Here is a 23,169-nt window from a genome sequence, read left to right on the forward strand (position 1 = left end):
AGCCCAAGGTGGGGCTCGAACTCACCTACCGCGAGATCATGACCTGAGCCGAAGTCCCACGCTCAACAGACTGAACCACCCAGGTGCCCCCCACGGAGCTTTTAAAAAAATTCCCACTTGAGGGGTGCCTGGGTGGCTCAGTCGGTTAAGCATCCGGCTCTTGAGCTCAGCTCAGTTCTTGATCTCAGGGTCATGAGTTCAAGCCCCGCATTGGGTTCCGCACTGGGCATGAAGCCTACTTACAAAAAAAAAAAAAAAGAAAAAAAAAAATCCCACTTGATAGGTGAGGAAACTGAGGCCGAGAGAGATGACATAATCCACCTAAGACACCCGGGAGTGCGTGGTGGGGATGGGGTAGGGTGCGTAGACGCGTACAGCCAGGCCTACCTGACTCTCAGTTCAGTGCCCTTCCACCTACATACTTTGCGGCCCCTCCCCCCGCGGGTTCTCAGCACTACATTGTGGTCTTGCGCTCAGGCTTAATCATAGAAATGCCGCTAATAATAGTAACAATTGCTGTGTGTAATTGTTGAAGTAAGGCTTAAATGATCAAGACCATGGAAATTATTAATAAGCCAGGGCCCAGCCATGGTAGTGTGGGTCATATTAAATCGTGTTGAGACGGATAACCTTAGCAATAATAGTAACCGGGATCATAAATTAATAACAGGAGTATTTAAATTAATGCCACATTGTCGATACCCTTGGTAGTAAGCAGCTCGATGCCCCTTCCTGCATCGAGGCCCCTTCCTGCCTTCCATGAACTCGGAAAGGAGAGGCAGGGCTGTGAAAAGCTGCCAGAGGAGGAGACAGTTTGGAGGTGGTCCCTGCTGGGGAGGAGGGATTCCTCAGGGATCTCTGGAGATGGGCTGCCTGGCCTCTCCTGCCCAGCCGTGGAGGTGGTGGCTTATCCACACTCGTGCTCAAGGACCCAGGGATGCCCACCTGTTCTTTCTGAGGCTGTCCCCTGGACTTTGTTGGATACACGGGAAAGATGCTCCCAGGGCAGATGCCCCCCCCCCTCAGCCCCCCAATGAAGAAATTAGCTTCAGCTGATCTAGGGAGTCACCTACCAACTGCTGAGATACTCTCTTCCCAAGTGTACTTGATCTTCCCCCCTCTTCCTGTCATGTGGGAGGGCAGTACTATTTTTTTTTTTTTTTTCTGAGTCAAAACTGAGGTCGACACATGGCCAAGATCAGGGTGTGGGGATGGGCTTTGTAGATTTGCTCCTTACAGGCTCTCTGTTCGGTGGCCTCCTTGTCTGGGAATCAGGAATGTGTGGGGACAAGCAAGGAGTAGGCATTGAGGTGGGGTGCTTCCCCTCAAAAGACTGGTGGCACCCTCCCTGGGTTGCTGGGGGTGGGGGGGCCTGCGATTGGGACCCGCTATGGTTTGTAGGGCACGGTGAGTGTGGTCCTGGGGTTGCTTACGTAGTCTGTGGTATGTAGGTGTGAGCGTATCCAACCCCCCTTTCCTCATAAACCCTTCTACAGACCTTTCCTGAACCAGGCATTCAGATAAGAAACCGAAGTCCCCGCCGGCAGGCAGCTCATAAGCTAATGGAAACACTCGCAGTCTAGTGAGGATACACGTGTGCTTGCGTATGGGTGTGCATGTGTGTTCATGAATGTGTGAGCACCTTGCTGGAAGACTGCACCTGCGAGGGCTTGTGTGGTGACTTGCATGGAAGTGTGAGTGTGCAGGTGAGTATGTGTGTTTGCACGTTATGACCACAAGTGCAATGAGTGTGCACCGCGCACAAGTGTGTAGGTGCACATGCATGTGTAGAATGCACAGGTTTACACGAGTGCAGGAGGGTGGTGTGGACACGTGCGTAAGCACATGTATACGTGAGCTTGAGGGTGTGTGTATTCCTGTGATCTTGTGTGCACACCTGATACCCGCCCCCCCTCCAAACCCATCTTTTGCGAATTCAGAAACATCAGGATGGACTCCACCTTGAATGCCCCTGCTGCACGCTGTTGGGCTCAGACCACCTTGCTACCCCTCCCCTCCCCTTCCCCTACGCCTTTGCCCGGGGAAGGGGCAGAAGTAGGGATCGGGTGTGGACCAGGAGGTGAAGAGCCGGGCGGGCCTTCCTGCTGAGAACGGCTGAGAAGGGAGCAGAGCCCCGGGGAAAGAAGCCGAAGCTGGAGGCAGAGGAAGACGGGTTAGAGAGTGAACCCGGCGGGGTCTGCAGCCCAGAGGGAATGGGAGCCGCGGTGGGGACGCCCTGGTCCCAGAGCCCACAGCATCCGGGAGCGACACGCCTTAGCGCGGACCCGGCACTGGGTACCGGGGCGGAGTCGGGAGAGGTTCCGAGGGCCCGGGCGCGGAAAAGCGGCCGCGGGGCGCGCGGGCGCGCAGCTCCCCGCAAGCCCTCCCTTCCCCTCCTCTCCCCTCCCGGAGGCGGCGGGGCGGGCGGGCGCGGTTCCGGGGGTGGGCGGGCTGGGCGGGGAGGAGGCGGGGCCGCCGCACTGGCTTCTCCCGGCCCCTCCCGCCCGCAGCCAGAGCGAGCGGAGCCGCGGCCAGCTCTGGGGGGCGGGCGCTGGAGCGCAGCGCAGCGCAGCCCTATCCGTCCGCGGAGCGGACTCAACTGGAAGCCGAGCGCTGCCGCGGGAGGCGGGCGATGGGGGCAGGTGCCGCGGGCTGCGCCATGGACGGGCCGCGCCCGCTGCTGCTGCTGTTGCCGCTGCTCCTGGGGGTGAGTGCTAGCCGGAGGGGAGCCCGCGCTCTCTCCCCGGACGGGAACCCCAATGGGCTCAGGTTCCGCCAAGGGAAAACAGAACAGAGCGAGGGGGTCCCAGATGCTGGGGGTGGATGGCGGGCGGGGAGTTCCGATGCCAGGATCCACGGAGGAGCGTCTAGGGTTCTCAGAGCGCAGAGGCGACCCTGAGACCGAGGATAGAGATGCGCGAGACAGGGGCGCGGGGATGCGGGTCCTCGGGTACCGCGGAGGGTGTGTACGGCAGAGCCGAGAGGGGCTCTCTCGGATGCCTGGGTTCTTCTGAAGAGGACGCTTGGATGCCGGGATCTCGAGGCGACTTTCCCCCTGAGCATCTTGATCTCTGGAGGGTCGTGGGACGGAAGGAAGAGGAATGGGACGGGGATTGGAGATATGAGGGACAAGCGGGGCTGGGGCGGGGAACCGGAGACGAGGAGATAGAACAATGGGGGAGGAGGTTGGAGGGACTGGAGGCAGAGGGGACCGGGCATCGGACAATGAGGGCCAGGCAGACAATGGGGGGGAGGGGCGTGGGAGGGAGAGCTTCGGGGAGCGGGGGGTCGGTTGCAGAGAGAGAAGTGGGTTAGGGAGGGCAGAAAAAGGACGACGGCGAGGGAGATAGATGCAAGCAAATTGAAAGAGGACGGAGAAGGGAGAGCGGACCCTGAAGTGGTCAGGGCCCCGCCTTCTCGCCGAGGGACAGTGGGACCAGCAGACAGAGCGGAGGGACGGACGTTTCCCGCGCCTGTCGCGTGCTCTTTCTCGCGGCCTCGCCCAGTCTGGGAAATGAGGCTGGGGATCCGAGGCTGGGAAGGGAGCGCCCACTTCGCTGGGGCGAACCCGTTCCCTGGTTCCCCCGCGACCCGCGGGCTCCTCCGACGCGCTGATGTTCGCGGTTTGAAGCAGCGCCTAGGACCGACAGGGATGGAGCAGACACCGCGCGACCCGGTCTGGCCACAGCCAAGTCTCAGGGCGCAGAGCGCTGGGACTCGCAAAGCGGGGAAGGTCCCGGCGGCGCGCAGCCCCGGGTCGCGCTGGCCGAGGTGGCCGGCAGGGGGCGCTGAGATGCGACGGCTGTGCCACCCGCAGCTTCGGGCGCGCCTAGGGCTGCGCGCCGCGCCCGCATTCCGACCCCGTCAAGTTAAGCAACCCGAGCGCCGCGCCCGCGGTTCGCTGGGCTCCAGCGCCCAAGCGGCTCTGGATACCGCCCGTGCCCCGCCCAGCTTTCGGTGGAAGACGCCGGGCACCGAACCAGACGGAGGCGCTCAGGTGCCTCGGATCCTGCCTCCGCCTAGGACTGCGGGTCCTCTTGAGCATCTAAGTCCGTCTGGTAGTCCCAAGATACTCAGGAGATGTGACCTGTGCGGGCCCCTGAACGGCGCCGAAGAGGTGTCATCACTCTCCCTGCCATTTTCATCTCTCATCTGAGCATTGCATCCCCAACCCCCATCTTACAGGAAGGGAGACTGAGAGGCTCTGGGAGTGTAAACGACTTGGCCAAGATCTCGCAAGCAAGTTAACTCCCCAGTGCTTGCTAGGCCGTCCCTCACCTGATTCCCAGCTCGGTACTCCCCATGCCTCGGAAGGAGGCAGCGCGGCGTCCCAGCTCGTTTCTCCGCGGGGGCGGGCTTGAGGCCATCCCCAGAGTGGGCGGGCGGTGGAATGTGGGGGCGAGGGTGGGCAGAGGCCCTCTCCGGGCACTGGCCCCATCCCCGAAGCCCAGCCCCTTGGAGCTGTCAGCACCTGTGGCTTCGCCGGAGATCTGGGAGTGACCGCGGGCATGGTTGCTGACTAACGCGGCGGCTCAGAGAGGCATCTTGACTTGGGGGGTGGGACTGGGGTGGCCAGGAGTGCAGAGCTCAGAGGGGCGAGGGCGTGGGCTCCAGACCAAGGCTGGAGAGAGTCCTCCCCCCACCACCCCAGTAGAGAAGGGGTGAGGAAGGAGGGGAGCTGGGCGCGGAGCGCCTGGGAGCTCGGGAAGGTGGACCCCGCGCAGAACGCGGCCCCCAAGCGCCTGCGGCTCTGGCCTCCGCCTCGCCGCGGGACTGCTGTCTACGCGCTCGCTCTGCGCGCCGCGGCGGTCCGAGGTTCTTCCTGGGCCGCGGCGAGAGAGTGCTGAAACCAGAGCGCGTCCCGGCGGCTCGGCTGGCCGGCCGCGCCGGTAATGGAGGCACTTTGTCATTCAGACGTCTGTAACCGGAGCCGCCGGGCTGGCTAATGCGCCTAATAGGGATGCAACGAGCGCAGCAAATGAGAGGACAGGGCGGGGGAGGCGGCTCGGGGATGGAAGGGGTCCCCGCTCCCCTGTACCCGCCGGGGTCCATTCACACGCCTAGATTCTGCCCTGGGGGTGGGGATGGGGGGTGGGGAGGTGGGAATAATAAAATCGGGCGAGTGCCTGCTATGTGCCACGCACTGCCCTGGTTAATTTCTACTGTGTCATTTAATCCTTATAAGATCCCCGCAGAGTAAATCTAGTTATTCCCCTCATACAGTTGAGGGAGTTGAACCTCCCAGACTTTCAGGCATGAAACCAGGCTCCCCCAGTTCGGAAGGGGTGGAGCCCCTGTTGGAACCCGGGATGCTTGGCTTCGAGTTTATTCTGTCCTCCGTGTGCCATCACCACCCCACTCCCCGCCCCCCCCCCCCCGCCCCCGCCAGCCTTCTAGATCACGGAGGGACACGAGGTCCTTGACCATCACTAGCCCTCAATATTAGATCTATGTCCTATGTCCTTGGCGCCACAAATTTGGAACTGAGCCCCTGCCCCCCACCCATGTTCTCCCCCGCCCCGCCCCCTCCCATAGCCTCCATGCAGCATCATCCTCAGTAATTAGCTCTTGTCTCCTACCCTAAATTCAATCTCTCTCTAAAGGAGTGGCACGCATGTGGCAGTGTCTCTCCTGGGTTTGCATCGACCTCAAAAGACCCTCCACGTATTTGAAAACTCTTCAGCCCCCTGGCGGTGGTTAATGGCTCCATTCACCTAAGGACCCCTTTGCCGAGACTGTTGTGAATGGTTAGGGCTCATCCCACTGAAGCAGTCATATAGTTTCAAATTCTTTCACCTATTTAGTGTGTTTTCTAGTTTGTCCAATTTAAAAAAAAAGTTTTAAAAAGTCCGTTCATCAGAGGATGGGTCCACCTTAGTTTTTTGAAAGCCTTGAGATGGCGACAAGATTGCAAAACATTCTCAAAAAATGGGATGAAATCACTCCATTAAGTTGGAAGTGAATAAGTGTAATAGATGTACATTTCAGGCCAATGTGGCTATCATTTTGGTAAATTGATCATTTTGGAGCAAGAAGCCTGAATCCTGGTCATCCCTCCTTGCTTCCCGATATTGCCCCACTTTGGACCGAGCAAAGGTGTGACACAGGCCATGAGTCAAGCCACTTGGCAGAACGGCCTCTGTGAGCCTCAGTTTCCCCATCTGTCAGAGAGGAGATGAAGGCAGTCCCTCAAGTCTTTCCCCTTCAGCATCTTGGCTTCTGATGTCACTGTTTGGAGTGGTATTTTCTCTCCCTCAAGGGACTGTGACTTCCCCCAGGGGTCAGTGACCATGTCGCATTGGAAACTCTTAGTTCAGCGCTCAGTAAATAGTTGTTGACTAGCGAATAGTTGTTAATTAATCAGTTATCTGTAAGGAGAACAATTCCCATCCTCCTTTGGTCCCTGTGCCCTCTTCAGACTCTTCCTGGTGGGTAAGTTTATCTTCGTGCCTATCCCGCCCCCTCCTCTTAGGTAGTTTCCTCTCTCTGGGGCTGACTACAACTCTCCCCTCCTACTTGGGCTCAGCAGCTCAGCCTCAGACAAGACACTTCTCTGACGACCAACATCTATTGAACTCCTTCTACACACCGGACGGACTCGCATAAATTATTTCCTGTAATTTTCATGGCGACCCTGAGCCGTAAATATTACGAAGCCAGACTTTTAGGTGGGAAAATGGAGGGCTCAGAGAGACTGCGACTTGTTCCCAGAGTAGCACACTGTTAAGTAGCAGATCTGGGGTGTTTTGAAATAGGACACATAACACAAGCACAGGAAACGCCTGGGTACTAATTATGTGGCCTGGTGTCCAAATGCAAGACTTGGGAGAAGAGAGAGGATCGCAGGGAGGGCAGGCCTCGAGGAAGAGGGGGCTTGTACGGGATGCGCAACTGCCATCGACAGACCCCCTCAGCGGGTCCAGCTCTCTGCTGACCTCAACCAACTGGAACCCAGCCAAAAACCACAAAAGCAGCAGGAAAGACCTTGGGGGTGGGGCGGTGGGGGTGGGGTGGGGAAGAGGGATCTTGAAGTGTATAAACACCTTTTTCGCTTAATGCCTACAGCAATGTTCTGAGACAGGTATTGTCACCATCACCTTAAGATGAAGGAACTGAGGCCCAGAGACACTTCAGCCTGGCCCAGGTCACCCAGCTCTAAGTGATGAGCCAGGATTCAGAGCAATGGAGACCCCTGAGGAGGAAGGCAGTGTAGCTTGCCCCTTTTCCCCGGAGAATGGCCCCCTCCTGGTTCAGAGCCTACCTACACTCCTGGTTTTATCCCTCCCTACCCAGGCTAGTTACATGCTTTCTACAGATTCAATTAGGTCTCATAAGTTAGGGTGGTGGGGGAGGGGCTGCTCAGGTCACACTCTGGTAGCAGCGAAATTGACAACTGATATCTTGACAGGAAGGAGGGAGGCAGAAACACTTTAAAAAAAAAAAAAAGGGCTGACAGAAGAACTCAGACACAAGAGTGTGATAGTTTGGGGTAAAGACACAAGGACTTCACTGCACGGCAGCCCAGAATAATCACTGGGGTTAAGCACTGAGTCCCTGAGTCCTGGGGAAACTGGGCAGGTATGTTCGGGAGTCAGAAGGGCGCAACCATGATGCTTTACAACGAAAAGCATTAGAGCGGCAAATCCTCTAGTTCATATTGTATTTTCATGTTCTTAAATTCCATAAACATACATGTTTTGAGTCCCTACTATGTACCAGGTGCAGGGGCAACCACAGCGCTGCCCCCGGGTAGCTGACGGTCCAGTAGGGGACTCTGCGGACAAGAGCAGTGACCAGGGAGAACTGTAACAGGTCACCTCCACCTGATCTGAGAGGGGTGGGGGCCACAGGACCACTTCCTTGAGGAAGTGACATTTAAGCGGAGCCCTAGAGGATGAAAAGAAATCCAAACAGAACTTTCTGGAATCTCGCTCTCCTCCTGGGGGAAAGCCTGCATCTGGGACACCACCCACTCCCACCCCTCATGGCTTCCGGTCTGCAGATGTTCCCAGGTCGGTGTTCCTACCACCTGGGAGGGGATGGTGGCAATACCCAAGGCCCCCCTCCTGTGCTGCCTGCACCCTCCCTGCTGGTCACTTGAGGACCCCAAGGGGATGCATCCCCCTAGGGGATGCAGAAGGATGGCAGGCCTGGGGTCTGAATTCTGGGTGCTTTTGACCCAGGAGTCTCTGTCCCTGCGGGATGCCCCCGGCCTCCCCCTCCTAGACTGATCCCACCTGTCCATCCCCCTCCATCCACCAAACCCTAGGGAGACCTCAGAGTATTTTATTTATTTATGTTTGAGAGAGAGCGAGTGGGGTGGGGCCGAGAGAAGGGGAGACAGAATTCAGGCACTGTCAGCACCGAGCCCGATGAAGGACTCGAACTCACGAACCGGGAGATCATGACCTGAGCGGAAATCAAGAGTTGGCCGCTCAGCCGCCCGAGCCACCCAGGCACCCCTAAACCTCAGAATATTTTAAAGGACTGGAAGGAAAGGGAGTATTCTTGGCTCTGATCTGGCCAGTGTGGAAGCAGAGGGATATCCAAAATGACCTTTAACACTCCCCTCTGGTCCCATGACCCCAGAGCCCATACTTCCTCTTGGCATCAAAGGAGGGCTGCATGGTCTGAAGCCAGGGAAACAGGCTTTGGAGTTTTATTAGACATGAAGATTTTTTTTTTTTTTTTTTTGGTAAGGAATAGAAACATAAAGCAAGAGGCCAGCACTCCCCCCCTCCCCCCACCCCAGGGAATCTGGTGCTAAATCGTTCCATCCATGAGCAAAGAGCAAAGATGCCTCCGTGGCAGGAATCTGACTCCCCTTTCCCCCGGTTCCAGCGCCCGTTCCCACTGGCTGCATGGGGGGCAGGGAGAGGGGAGGGCTGGTGGCTGGAAATCAAACCCTGGTGGAGCAGGGTGGCCGGATGGTGAGAGCAGCCCCGTTTTCATCATTGATAACAGGCGTCCCTTTCTCCCTTCTTGGCTCCAGACTCTTGCTAATTGGCCCGTTCTCTGCTCTGGCCCGGAGTGGTCTCTGTTGCCATCCACGAGGAGAGGCAGACTCAGAGAGGGAAGGCAGAGATGGTCAGAACTCCAGTGCAGAGTCAGGATTCGAACCCAAGACCCTACCCCCTCTGCCTTCTGTTCTTGGGTACAGACACCTCCCATCTAATATTCAGGATGTGGAAAGGTAGAATTAAGGCCCTGGAGGAGGGCCCTGCTAGCCTTTGTTAGAAAAGGGCTCCCCTGTGGGTAGATGGGGTGCAGGTGCACAGCTTTAGCAAGTGGCATGTGGGCTAGATTTTAGCTTCCAGTTGCCCCGTTGGCTGGGAGCCCTGTGCCAGCTGCAACCTGTACCTGCCCAAAGGCCCGCTGCTGGGTCTCAGGCCGCCTTCCCCAGGTGGCGCATCCTTGGGATTCCAGAAGCTGCCGTAACCCCAAGATGAACTCTGCACAAAGTCAGCCTCCGGGGCTCTGACCTCACACCCCCAGCAGCCGGCAGGGGCGCACTGTCCCCCCACCGCCTTGCTTCCCCGCCAGCTTTGATGTGCCTGATGCCTCCGTGGTGAGCTCATCCCCAGCCCAGGTGGTTCCAATAGAAGGCTCTAGGAGGGGGGTGTTGGATCCCCCGGAAGACCCCCTCTCTCCCTTCTCTTGCCAGTCTGACCTTCTGATCTCCCCCCCACCCAGGTGTCCCTTGGAGGTGCCAAGGAGGCATGTCCCACGGGCCTGTTCACCCACAGCGGCGAGTGCTGTAAAGCCTGCAACCTGGGAGAGGGCGTAGCCCAGCCTTGCGGAGCCAACCAGACCGTGTGTGAGCCCTGCCTGGACAGTGAGTACAGGGTGGCGGGTGGGGGGAGGGGCGGAAGGGCACATCGGCCGGGAGGAACATGCCCGCTAGAAGCCTTATGCGCGTTTCTGCCTCCAGGCAGGATCTCCGGCCCACTTCCGTATGGACACTGGCATGGGTCTGACACCATAGAGGAAGCCAGGGGGGAAGCGGAGAAGGGATGCGGGGAAGTATGTGGAGGACCTGATGAGGGATCCCCAGGGGGTGCCCCTTCCCAGCCCCCAGGCAGAGAGGCCTGGTAGAAGAATGTGGCCAGGTGGGAGGAGTAGCTGATGCTAAGACCAGCTAAAAATATCATCCGCACTGCAAAATCAATGGCTGCCACTTACCCTCACCGGGTTTGGGGGGGAGTGGGGGAGGATCACATCCTGGCTGCCCTGGAAACTGACCTTGGGGGATCCTGGGAAGGTGTGGCTACCCTTCCCCCCCAGGCCAACTGTTCTCCAGCTCTGACCAAGGAAGCAGAGCTTTCCAGAGGGGGCGGGAATGGGGGCTGAATCAACGTCAGGATGTCCTCCTCGCTGTGGGCTGGTGTCAGAGGGGAGAGGGCTGCTGTGGCCTGTCCTACCTGGGATTTCCTTGGGGAGGGGGGAGAACCCCAAGGGGATGCATCCCCCTAGGGGATGCAGAAGGATGGCAGGCCTGGGGTCTGAATTCTGGGTGCTTTTGACCCAGGAGTCTCTGTCCCTGCGGGATGCCCCCGGCCTCAGTTGCTGCCTTCAGGCCATGGGCTCAGTGCTCTCTCCCTGCCCAGAAACCTTTCCTCTCTGCCTAGATTCACATCCTGCCTTCTACCTAGCACTCACTGCCCGCCTGGAGGGCCGCTGGGAACCATACTAGATTAGGCTTTTTAATTTTTTTTTTTTTCAACGTTTTTTATTTATTTTTGGGACAGAGAGAGACAGAGCATGAACGGGGGAGGGGCAGAGAGAGAGGGAGACACAGAATCGGAAACAGGCTCCAGGCTCCGAGCCATCAGCCCAGAGCCTGACGCGGGGCTCGAACTCACGGACCGCGAGATCGTGACCTGGCTGAAGTCGGACGCTTAACCGACTGCGCCACCCAGGCGCCCCAAGATTAGGCTTTTTAAAAAAAAAGTGTATTTATTTTGAGAGAGAGAGAGCAAGCGAGCAGAGGAAGGCAGAGAGAGGGAGAGAGAGTCCCAACAGGCTCTGCACTGTCAGCGTGGAGTCCAACAACGGGGCTCGATCTCACGAACTGTGAGACCATGACCTGAGCCGAAATCCAGAGTTGGCTTAACCAACTGAGCCACCGAGGTGCCCTCAGATTATTCTTCAATCGTGATGGAAACAAGAGTACAGGAACCGGGAACCCTGAACCCACCCGCCTAATCTGACCTCTGGATGCCTCTCCACCACCACCACGCACGTGCACACACACACACACACACACACACACACACGCACGCACACAGCCGATCGGCAACACCAACTCCTTGGTGTCCCAAAATACAGTTTTCCTCTCTCTGTGCCTGTGGATCCTATAATTCTATCCTGCAGCAGAGAGATGCCTGGACCTCAGGTGGAGAGGCTACACACGCTGTAATGCCTTTTGCCACCTTGCCTTCTGGCCACTGGCCCTGGCCTAACGGGGTTTCCATCCCAGGGTGGGGGTGGGGGTGGGGGTTGGCCAACCATTGGTTTACCTGGAACCTCCCGAGTTTGCCTCTCTCGTTTCCTAGACCCCTGCCTAGTGCCTCTCCTCCCTGGACCCTAAGTCTCCCAGGATGGGACCCTACCCCCTTCTGTCAGAACAGGAGGTAGGGGAGAGGAGCCTGGGAGAGAGGGAGGCTCTGGCATCTACAGGGAAGGGGAGACAGGAGCAGAGCCCAGCAAGGAGGTGGTGGCAGGAGGAGTCCCTCCCTCGAGTCTGCTTCCTCTGTTCCCCCCCCCCCCCCCACCGCTCCAGCTGTGTTAACAGGCCGCCTTTATAAGCTCACTTTATGGGATGGAGACCCCAGCGGACTTTCCCTCTGTCCTCAAAACGTTTCCACAAGGAAACCCATTAAGCTCCCGCCTTCATTCTCTGCCAAAAAAGGCCACATTTTCCCCACCCCTTAAAACCCCCTCCCAAGAGTTTTCTACTACTCGTTTTTCTGCATTTTCCCATGGGCAGGGCCCCCCTTCCCCTCCCCCCTCCAGTGTGATTGAAACCCACACCCCCTGCCACATGCCAACCAGACAGCATCCTCCTGTTTGCATAAACTGGACATCCTGCTCGACTGTGTATGTTTGCAAGTCCCTTCTGCTGACTGTATCCTTGCTACTGAAGTTCACGGGGCTTACCACTGCCCACCCCAGGGGGCTCAACCTTTGTAGGGTCCCTGCTGTGTGGCTAGTGCTTTATGGTAGAATTTCATGTATTCCTCACCACAACCCTGTGAGCGGAGACATTATTCTCCATTTGACAGAGAAAGAAAAAAGCTCAGAGAGGTTAAGTAAAACACCCGGAGTCACACAGCTAATAAGTGACAGACGCAGGTTTTGGGTCGAGGTCTGCCTGATCCCCGGGAAGAGAAACACAGGAGTTCCTCTGCCAGAACAGACTTGACACTGGTCTCCTTTCAGGCTTGTCTTGTCTTCTGTGTTGTCTTCCCCCCTCAGTTTCTTTCCCTTTCATTCGGCTCTGCTTTTCTTTCTTTGCTTCTGCCAAAGATCATGACCCTGTGCTCCATCTGGACTCTGGATTCCTTTAGACAAGGTTAAGCTCAGAATTGCAGGCCTCGATTTCCCCCCAGTGGGGAAACCCTAGTTTACTTCCGCCTCCACATTCTGAACACCCCCTCCTTCCCTGGTTCGCGGTTCCTAAATTCTCTTTCTGCCCTTGAAGCCAGGATGAATCCTCTTGGACTCGGACTGGCACAGAGTTCTGCACCTGGGCGAGCAGGGGTGAAGGATCTGTGCCTTCCCCGCTCCTTGCACACGGAGGAGAGGACCCTGGCATCCCCTGGCGTCCCTCCCCTTATTAGATCAGAGCTCACATCCATTAGGAGAGGACTCTACGGGCAAGTCCTTCTTGCTGTCTAGCGTCAATCCCTCCTATTGTTGCCTTGTCAGGGAGACCATCCCCACCCTCAAGAGCCCAGCCCTTAAGCAGCGTGGGGTAGCGCCACGGGTGGACATTCTGCGGTCTCACCCTAGTCAGGCCACACCTGGGCCCCCACCTGCGCGCAGACGAATGGAAGGGCAGCGGGGGCGGGAGGCTCCCTAAGCGAAGGCCCGCCCGTGCCTGGGTTGGGTTCGCAGTCCAGCTCTGGCCCGCGGGGAGGGTTGGATGGGAACCACGCTCAGATTATTCCTTAATCATGCTGGGAACAAGGGTACTGGGCCGGGAACTCTCTAAGAGAATTTAACAAGAAATTTACCGGCTCCAGGCGGGTTACCCCGCCTAGCATCAGGGGTCCGTGCTTCTGGCCCTGGGGCACTGGGCTGGGGTGGTGGGGTGGGGAGGGGCCCTTCCCAGACCGCCTGGGACCCCCGAGGAGGAGGGTGGGGCTCAGGGAGGGGCCCCTGCGGAAGATACGGGAGGGAGGGAGCGCCTCCAGCCCCCCACGTCCCGGATGCCCGGAGGGCAGGTGCCGAACTTCCGTGCCCACCCCCAACCCGCCCCCACCCGGCCCTTCCATCTGCCCTCAGGCGTGACCTTCTCGGACGTGGTGAGCGCCACGGAGCCGTGCAAGCCGTGCACCGAGTGCGTGGGCCTGCAGAGCATGTCGGCGCCGTGCGTGGAGGCCGACGACGCCGTGTGTCGCTGCGCCTACGGCTACTACCAGGACGAGACGACGGGCCGCTGCGAGGCGTGCCGCGTGTGCGAGGCGGGCTCCGGCCTGGTGTTCTCGTGCCAGGACCGGCAGAACACCGTGTGCGAGGAGTGTCCCGACGGCACGTACTCGGACGAGGCCAACCACGTGGACCCGTGCCTGCCCTGCACCGTCTGCGAGGACACCGAGCGCCAGCTGCGCGAGTGCACGCGCTGGGCCGACGCCGAGTGCGAGGGTGAGCGCGCCGCGGGCAAGGGCGCCCCCTGGGGGTCGAGACGGGCCGGGCCTGCTCGGTGGCCTTGAGCCCGCCGCCACCCTCCCTGAAACCCCCAGGCCCAAAGGACCCCCTCCCACTATTTCCTTCCTTGGGCTGAGTGCTTAGAAAGCCCTCGTCTGGCCCCCAGGCCGCAGCTACTACCCTTGAACTCAGTTCCCGCGGCTTATTCGTCTGTGGGACTGGATGGGCAACAGACAAGCAACTCAAAGGTAGCCTGTGGGTCAGAGCCCAGTGCGGGACATGTTTGGTCTTTGAGCAGCCTCTCTGGCCTGGACGAGGGGCTTGAGGACCCTCAGGAGTTGGGGCCCTTTGGCTCTGAGGCCTGGTCTCAGTCCAGAGTGGTTTATAGCCTTGGGGGATGGAATCTTCGCTGTCGCTCTTGGAGTGACGGTTGGGAGGTCACCCTTGTCTCTGGACCTCAGTTTCCTCATTGGTCATGCAGCTTCCAGGGATGCTGTGGGTTAGGGAAGGTGGCTGGCCCTCTTTAACTTGCGGTGTCTGGGGGAGGGGTCAACAGTCATTGTTACCGTTAGCCGAGGAGGACACTGGACTCAGGGGACACTAAGGAGGTGGTGGGGGCAGAGGAAGCAGGCCTGGGGCTCAGGAGCCCAGGGATAAGACAGAGTGCTCCTGGAGGGCTGTGGGTCTCCAGGGTGGCTGGAAACTGGGTGCACCCACCTTGGTCAGGCATGGCGCCCCGTGGAGATGAGACAGTTCCCGGGATGGGAGGAGGAAGCGCTGTGGCAGCCAGGGCAGACCCATTTTGGTTTCTGGTTGGTGACATCCATCTCCGGGGAGAGGTTGTCAGTGCCTTTCCTTTCTGCCCATTGCCCTGTGGCTGGGTACCTTGTTAGCTACTTGCCTTTGGCTGCTCTCCCCTGAACAGCCTCCTTCGGGGAGCCCCAGGTCTCACGGGGGAGAGACAGCCTTTGCCCCATTCCGATGAGACAGATAGGGTCCCAGGATTTAGTTCCCAGGAAGCCCCTCCCCCATTCTGGGGGGAGGCAGCACAGCCCCTGCCTTCAGTCAGCCCCCAGTCATTTGGGGGGGGATAGATCCCCTGCTCGTGGGGAGCACGCCTGCCTGCCACATCCTGTCATCCCTGGCTCGGGGAGCACACGGTGGGGAGGGTGGTTAAACATGGGCTGAGGCCAGGTATGTGTGTGAAACTTCACACACTGGGGTTGGGAGGGGGTGTTGGGGGGGGAGGAGTGGGGCGCAGAACAGAACGATTCCGGTGGCAATTGCCCTCGGCCAGGAGACAGGCAAGTGGCGTCAGGCACAGGGCAGAGCAGCGGGCAGCAGGCAGGCGGGCAGCACGATTCAGGGGCAAGTCTGGACCAGCCGGTGGGGGGACTTACTCAGGGGTGCGGTGACAGCAAAGAGAGGTAGTGGCTGTGGGAGGGGTAGGCTCTCCCTTCCGAGGCATTCACGCATTCCTCCCAGATACCACCCTACTTTCCCAGCCAGCCTGAAGGAAGAGGGTGCCCCTGAGGGCTGTGTTTATCCCTGCCCCTCTTCCCTTCTCTGAGTTTCTGAAGGGTTAAGTGTCAGCTTGGAACAGAAGGAACATTTCAGGAAATGGAATCGGATTGTGGTTTGGTCACCCGCCCCCCCCTCCAGTGCATTGTACTTTCTTGCATATACATTTCAGGTGTCAACATGGTGACTCACTCAGCCTTGGGGCAGAAGGACACCCCCCACTTCACCCCCTTGTTCCAGTGAAATTTGGATTTAGGAGTAACCTGCTCCCTCTTTCCACCCCCAAGTCTGACAGCTCCCATTCCGGAAATGGCTGTCAGGACTTGCCAGGGGCTTAGCGGGTTGGAATGCTGGTGGACATGGCCACATCTGGATTTCATCCTGCTGTCCGCCCCCCACCCCCGCTAGAGGGGATCAGAGAGATGAGGAGAAAGTGCCCTGGACAGCCCCGTCTTAGCCCGGTCTGTCCCCTTAATGCCACTATCAACCGGTCCCATTTGAGATTTCTCGAATCTCTGTGATGGCCTGATTCACCAACACCCCGCCACACCCCCCGCCAAAACCTTCAGCCTCTGGGGTGGGGTCGGTCCTAGCCAAGTTGTATCTCAGCCTCAGGGATCAGGCTGCCTCGCCAGTTTGCCCAGTCTCCTCGCAGGGCAAGAGAAGACCCTCCCCAGTCCCAACACCCTGTCTGGGGCTGCCAAAGGACAGGGCCGTGTCTCTTCCACTTCCCGCCCTCTCCACTCCTCGGACCGAGCTAGGGGAGGGGGACGATGGGGCAACAGATGGCAACCCCCTCCCTAATGCCAGCCAGATGGATTCCAGATTCACATCTGGGGGCCTTACCCCTCAGAAGGTGCTGAAAATGGGGGCCTTTGAACCGTCCACATCTTGAGCCAAGGAGGCCCAAGGGACCAGTGGGCAGCCTCAGCTCCAACTTGGGTGGGCAAACTGGGGGCTGGGGGGGGCAGAGCCAGGGAGCGAAGTGCCTCTCCTTCACCCCACTGGCATGTTCCGTCTGCTTTCCCTCCGTGCCCCAGGCGTAGGAAGCGAGGACGGATAGGGTAGGCAACTCTGCCCAGACAGGTACCCCCCGGGCGGTCTGGAGCCCACAGCCCCCGGTCCTGGCCCTGGCTGGGTGGCAGAATGGAAAATCCCACCCACTAGTGCCCGGAGGTGCCAAGTCCCCTGTCAGGGAGGCTGGCAGTGCCCTGCTGGCATGTTCAGGCCAGGTGGGGGGCAAGGCGCACCGCCCCCCCCCCCCCCCCCAGGCAGCGGGCAGTATCTTCTTTGTAGGTCTTTTCTCCACCAACAGTCTGCTTCTGCCCAGGGAAGGGGTGGGCTACCCAACACCATCTCCTCTGGGTGGCGAGATCAGAAGGTTTGGTTTGGGGGCCGCACAGGGCAGGAAACGGAGGCTAGCCACTGGGCGGTTTAAGGACTGGCTGGAGGGGAGCAAACCAGCTGGGCACCCCCTCCCCTGCCCAAGCTGAGAACTAGGACATCAGAGACCGGGAGGGAGGCTGAGTGCCAGCTCCTGGGGAGGTGGTTTGCAGGGAGGTATCTCTCCGTCCAGGCCTGGGTATCTTCATCCTTCCCAAGGACCGGGATGACTGGGGCACTGGGACCAACTGGGACCAGAGACGTTCCAACATTTCCCCAGCGGGCTTCCCGCTAGAAGCTTCCTGGCGCTCGATCTCTCTTCTTTGTGTGTTTACCTCCCTGCCAGGCTTTTGGGTACCCAGGGAAGGCAAAATAGATTCCTAGGACCGCGGCGACAGCTCAGATGGACGGGCGCCTAGACCATCTCTCTTAATATCCCCCTTCTAGATATGGGGGAATTGAGGTCCCGAGAGGTGTGTGCAGAGTCCCATAGTAAGTCAGTGACAGAGCTGAAGGGGACCCCGGTCCGTCTTCTCCACTGTCATGACTCATACGCACGATGTCAGCTCTCACCCCTGTGTGCAGCTGGGCACCCTAGCACCTGGAGCCCGGCCGGGGCTGGGGAAGAAGTGGAGGGGAGGGGTGTGGGTGGGGGGTGTGGGTGGGGGGGGCGGGCCCTCACTCCTGTAGTTCCTTCTCCCAGAGATCCCTGGCCGTTGGATTACTCGGTCTACACCTTCGGAGGGCTCGGACAGCACCTCCCCCAGCACGGAGGAGCCAGAGGTACCTCCAGAGCAAGACCTCATAGCCAGCACGGTGGCAGATGTGGTAACCACAGTGATGGGCAGCTCTCAGCCTGTAGTGACCCGAGGCACCGCCGACAACCTCATTCCTGTCTATTGTTCCATCCTGGCCGCTGTGGTTGTGGGCCTGGTGGCCTACATTGCCTTCAAGAGGTGAGAGAGGGGATGGGGGACAAAGCTGGGTCTTTGCTCTCAAGTAGGGCTTAACCGTGACCTTGACCTGAAAATTCATCCCCTTTTTATTTTTTTATTTATTTTTTAATTTTTTTAATGTCTATTTATTTTTGAGAGAGACAGAGACAGAATGCGAATGGGTTGGGACAGAGAGAGAGGGAGACGAATCTGAAACAGGCTCCAGGCTCTGAGCTGTCAGCACAGAGCCCGACGTGGGGCTCGAACTCACGAGCTGCGAGATCATGACCTGAGCTGAAGTCGCACGCTCAACCGACTGAGCCACCCAGGCGCCCCTTCATCCCCTTTTTAAACTCAACCCCAAACCATGGTCATTGTCACCAGCAGCTGCCCCATGCCAGGGTGTGGCAGGTCAGCAGGACGCAGGAAAGGGACGGTCTCTGACCTGTTCTGCCACCGGCCCCACCCCCCCTCCCATGCCACTCCCCTCCCTGACTCCCCAGGCCCCCGCTGCACACACAGTTTTCTTTACCAGCCACCTGTGCCTCATCCCTCAAACCCCATTTACCCACAGTCACCTGTGTGTGCCTGTGTCTCTTCCTTCCCATGGCACACCTGGGAAGTTGTGGCACCCACACCCAGAAATTCAGGATGTGCCAGCACTTCTGGAAAGTGCTTGAAATGTTTAAGTGCATTTTCCATTCGTGGAAAAAAAAAAAATCATCCAAGGAATACATGCTTGTTTGGGTAAATGCAATACAAGGCCAAGGTCTTGTAAAGGAAAAAAGTAAAAGCTTTCTTTTATCTCCTCAAGTCCCACCTCTCTCCTCATTGGAATCTGTTTGGAATGGATCCTTTCCAACCGTTTTGTGTGCCTTTGTAAACACACGTACGGGAAACTTTTTATAGTTATGTGTAAACACGCAGAGGATTTTTTGGGGGTTTTTTTGTTTTGTTTTTTTAGGGATCAGCGGGATCACACTATACATGCACCACAACTTACGTTTTCACTTAATCTCCCTTGGGAGAGCTTTTCGCGGGACATAGGGATTATCTGATTGCTGGTAACCACTCATTCAGTGTATGCGTGGATCATAATTTAGTGGAACAGTCTTCTATTTATCCACCATCCATTCCATGAACGTTCTTTAATTTTTTTTTAACGTTTATTTATTTTTGAGAGAGAGAGAAAGAGAGAGAGAGAGACAGAGCGCAAGTGGGGGAGGGGCAGAGAGAGAGGGAGACACAGAATCCGAAGCAGGCTCCAGGCTCCGAGCTGCCAGCCCAGAGCCTGAGGCAGGGCTCGAAGCCACGAACTGAGAGCCCATGACCTGAGCCGAAGTCGGACATTCGACCGACTGAGCCGCCCAGGTGCCCCTCCATGAACGTGCATTGGACGTTGGCGCTTTCAGTGCGAGGCCGGTGGGGGCGGGGAGGTGGGTGGGGGCGAACATGGAGAGAAAGGAGAACCTTAGGTACCATGGTGGGTTGGGGGTGTAGCTGGGTACCTACCGTGGCCCCGGCCCCACGCATCAGAGCACAGATCCCTTAGCCGCCCGGCCAGTGTGGCCCCTCACCCGCTGACACTGGGCCCGTCCTCTGGCTCCAGGTGGAACAGCTGCAAACAGGACAAGCAAGGCGCCAACAGCCGGCCCGTGAACCAGACGCCCCCGCCCGAGGGAGAAAAGCTCCACAGTGACAGTGGCATCTCTGTGGACAGCCAGAGCCTGCATGACCAGCAGGCCCACACGCAGACGGCCGCCGGCCAGGGTGAGCAGTGAGGCTGGGCGGGGTGAGGCCGGGAGGAAGGTTAGACCGCAGGAAGGACCGCCTGAGGGGCTGGTTCCCAGGGAGCAGGGCCTCTGCGGAGGACGGGAGACGCGGGTAAGAGAGGTCTTTCCAGTGGAGAGTTGTGGGAGATGGGAGCTTTGACAGACCGGAGCAGCCAGACTCATCAAGCTAATTGTCCCTCCTAGGGCTAATTACTCCCCAAAGTGGCTGCAATTAGCCTCCTGCTCCGGACTTCTGGGGAACACGTAGTTAATTACGGACCCTAATTAGTGGCCCAGAGCCCAGCTCCAAGATATTTGCTGCAGTTGAGTCTGGGGCTAAGCCCTGTCCCGGCTCATCGTTGAGGGGCAGGGACGGGGTTACACGGTGGGGTTGGTGCCGAAGCTGTGGGGCGACAGGGGATGTGAGTCCGCACCCCTGGGCCCCTCCGCAGCCCTGCCCCACCCCCTCCATCCAGGACCTCATCTTGGACTCCTCTGCCTCTAGGCCCCTGGGGCTTCCCTGCATTGGGAGGAGAAATGCCTCAGCCCTTCTTGGGTCTTACTCCAAGCCCCCCATGCCCACTGGGGAAAAGGGAGTCTGGAGGGTAGCCCCTGACTCCCCCACCCCCACCCCGGGTTCTTGGCAGCCCTCAAGGGGGACGGAGGTCTCTACAGCAGCCTGCCATCAGCCAAGCGGGAGGAGGTAGAGAAACTGCTCAACGGCTCTGCGGGGGACACGTGGCGGCACCTGGCGGGTGAGCTGGGCTACCAGCCTGAGCACATAGACTCCTTCACCCGCGAGGCCTGCCCAGCCCGGGCTCTGCTCGCCAGCTGGGCCGCCCAGGACAGCGCGACGCTCGACGCCCTCCTGGCCGCCCTGCGCCGCATCCAGCGGGCCGACATCGTCGAGAGCCTGTGCAGCGAGTCCACAGCCACGTCCCCGGTGTGAGCCGACCCGGAGCCCCCCCGCCCTGCCCCCACATTCCGACGACTGATGCTCCAGCCAACCCCCACGGGCCAGCGTCAGAGCTGAGCTCCTCTGGGCAGGGCCTCGGAGCCCGGACCCCTCCACCACAGCCCTGTCCTTGCTCCCGTGGGGCCCCCCTCGCTTCTGCTCACTCTCTCCAGTGCCAGAAGTGCCCCTGCCGCCTCTCCCGCCCTGCCCCTGCTCATCACCTCTCAAACCTTCTGCTCCTTTCTTCTCCCGGCACTTCTATAGGTGGGCCAGTCCCCCCCCCTCCCCGCCCCGCCTCCCCCGACCTCGACCTCAGCAGGTGTCGGGCCTGGGGGGCTGACACCAAGGACGGTGTTGGGGGTGATGACAAAGCCCCAGAGACTCAAAGGGAGAGACTGAGGAACCAGAGCCATGGGCTCTACACTGTGAACTTGGGGAATGAGGGACCATCATTGTGGCCTACATCCTCCCTCAGCCCCCTCACTCCCCTCTCTGGCCCAAGAGGAAGATGGTCAGAGGCTTGTTAGAGCTGGAAGGGGGATTTTGAAATCTGGTCCGCCCCCACCCCTTGTTTTTTATACAGGACAGTCGGGCCCAGAGAGGGAGTGGCTTGTCCAAAGTGCCCCAGCAATGGAGAGGCCAAATGTGGGCTGCCCCCCCCCACCCCACTCTCTGAATTAGGGGGTGTGGCCCTCAGGTTTACGTGAGCCTGAGAGCCGGGGGCAGGCGACCCTCTGGGAAGTGTCTCAAAGCCAAATCCAGCCTGCCCTCCACCATCTCCAGGCCCGTCCAACCCCCGTGGAGATGGGATGCTGTGCCCAAGGCCTGGCCCGTTGATCCGTCTCGATCAGTGATGGATTTGATCGAGCGTGCTTTGGGGTTTGTGCTTCCCTCCCCTGATCCCCCGCTCAGGCACGTCCGTGTGGCACCCGTGGTGCGGCCCAGCCTGCCGGGTGCCCTCCATGCGCGCACAGACCGAAGCCAACGGAGGCAGTGTCTTCTAGAGCCGGCCCCGGGGGGCCAGGGACTAAGGACCCCCCCGCCTGCAACAAACAGATACAGAGACACAGAGAGGATGAGAAATCCCGCTTTTCTCCACAAGTTCTTTCCCTTGGGCCGGGGCCGGCTCCTGCCCAGGGCAGCTGCCAGAGAAGCACGGGGCGGGGGGGGGGGGGGGGGGGGGGAATTGGGAGTCAGCTTGCTCCGTTCCCTCACCCCTGGTCTGGTGGGCCAAAGACGGCTGAGGCCCGAGCTGGCGTCTGCCTTCCGAGGGCCTGCACGCGGAGGAATGCACCCCCATCCTCCCCTTTCCTGCAAGTGTGGGTTTGGCTGAGCTCCGAAGGTTGCAGTGGAGAGGAGTGGACCCGGGTGGGAATGCAGCAAGAAGGAACAGAGGTCGACTGCGGCCCGCACAGGGCCTCTCCCGAGTTCAAAGGACCCCGCAAAGGACTGTTCCCTAGCTTGGTGCCAGAAAGGGGCCGTGAGGTCTCCTGAGGTCCCTCCTGGCCTGTTCTGTTTTGCTTGATGTTGAAATGAGTGTGGCACCCCCTCTATTTAGCATGAACGAGCCCCCCCCCACACCCATCCCCGAGCCCCAGGCAGGGTGCGCGCTGACAGGCACCCCTCCACCGCCCAGGGTTCTCCCGACTCCGTGTAAGGGACTGGGGGCATTGTAAGTCGATGGCATTTCTCCGACCTCAACCTGATGGGAGGAGGAAACTCGCCTGCTGGCCCCTCACCTGTGCACCTGGAGAGCGGGACAGAATCTGAGTGTATTTATTTTCCTCCCCAGCAGCTGGGGAGGGGGTTGGGGTACCGCAAGTATGTTTTAGCAGGTGTTTGGTTCTGGGGCCCCTCCTGCCTCCCTTTGGGCTGAGATGAAACCCTTTTGCCCTTCTCCGCGCCCCCCATCCCGCCCCCCCCCCGCCAACCTCCGCCACCATCTGGGGGCTGTGAGCTCCAGACTCCCTGTCATGTCCCCCTTTGCATCCTGTGTAATCATTTCTTGGGCCTTCCTAAACCTACACATAAAACATAAATGATGAGCATTAAATAGCAAAGAAAGAAAAACCGCGCCAAGAGATTTTTCTGGAAACGCACGTGATTTGAGCCAGTGGGGGCTGCATGTGCAGCGGGGCCCCGGGTATCCTTTCTAATTGCGTGAGTTCCTGTCCTATTGTTCCCGCCACCCCACCCCCTCCCCCCCTCCTGAAACGGGGAGTTTTCGCAGAAATCAAGCAAATTCACATGGGTAGCCACGGAGTAAATTTAAGTGGGACAGGGAAGGAGTGGGGGCCCTTTGCCCCCAGATTTGGGAGAGGAAAAGTGAAAACAGCCACGTAGGAAGCTCGGCCGCTGTGAACTTGACCAGATGTCAGAAGTGAAAGTGACCACAAGGGAGCCAGAGGCTTGCGGGGGGGGGGGGGGGGGGGGCGGGCAAGGTCACCACCCCGCAGCTCCCAGCCACCCACGTGGCTTGGGAGACACACACTCACACCCACACACATGCACATACACAGGGTCTGGCTCCAGATGGCCTGGCAGGAGCCGGGGCTGTTTGGCCCGCAGTTAGGCAGACCCCTCCCTTGGCGGCTCTCCGCGGCAGGTCCTAACCTCGGCTCCTGGCAGCCTGGCTCCGAGCTGTGCCTGGCCCAGGAGCTGCAGGGCCTGCGCTCCTCGCCGAGGCTGGCCCGGGAGCAGGTCAGAGCTGCTCGGCCTCTGCTGGTCACTT

The 23,169-nt window shown here is 59.2% G+C and overlaps 1 protein-coding gene across 1 annotated transcript; it reads left to right on the plus strand.

The window, feature by feature from the left end:
• The first annotated feature begins 2,505 nt into the window (after positions 1–2,505).
• On the plus strand, positions 2,506–22,508 carry NGFR (nerve growth factor receptor). Its single transcript, XM_058703497.1, has 6 exons — positions 2,506–2,707; positions 9,694–9,835; positions 13,510–13,869; positions 17,480–17,732; positions 19,321–19,481; positions 20,131–22,508. Exons 1-6 carry the CDS (start codon positions 2,633–2,635, stop codon positions 20,430–20,432), a joined length of 1,293 nt encoding a protein of 430 aa, XP_058559480.1. The 5' UTR covers positions 2,506–2,632; the 3' UTR covers positions 20,433–22,508.
• Positions 22,509–23,169: the final 661 nt, after the last annotated feature.

The sequence above is a fragment of the Neofelis nebulosa genome, chromosome 16 (genome assembly GCF_028018385.1).
Source record: "Neofelis nebulosa isolate mNeoNeb1 chromosome 16, mNeoNeb1.pri, whole genome shotgun sequence".
In the NCBI taxonomy this organism is placed as follows: domain Eukaryota; kingdom Metazoa; phylum Chordata; class Mammalia; order Carnivora; family Felidae; genus Neofelis; species Neofelis nebulosa.

Bases quoted from the DNA above. Each gene is read 5' to 3' on its own strand.
- NGFR (XM_058703497.1), top strand. From the start codon at position 2,633: ATGGGGGCAGGTGCCGCGGGCTGCGCCATGGACGGGCCGCGCCCGCTG. The intron at 2,708-9,693 runs GTGAGTGCTAGC...CCCCCCACCCAG, and splicing joins TGTTGCCGCTGCTCCTGGGG to GTGTCCCTTGGAGGTGCCAA. The intron at 19,482-20,130 runs GTGAGCAGTGAG...GGTTCTTGGCAG, and splicing joins GCAGACGGCCGCCGGCCAGG to CCCTCAAGGGGGACGGAGGT.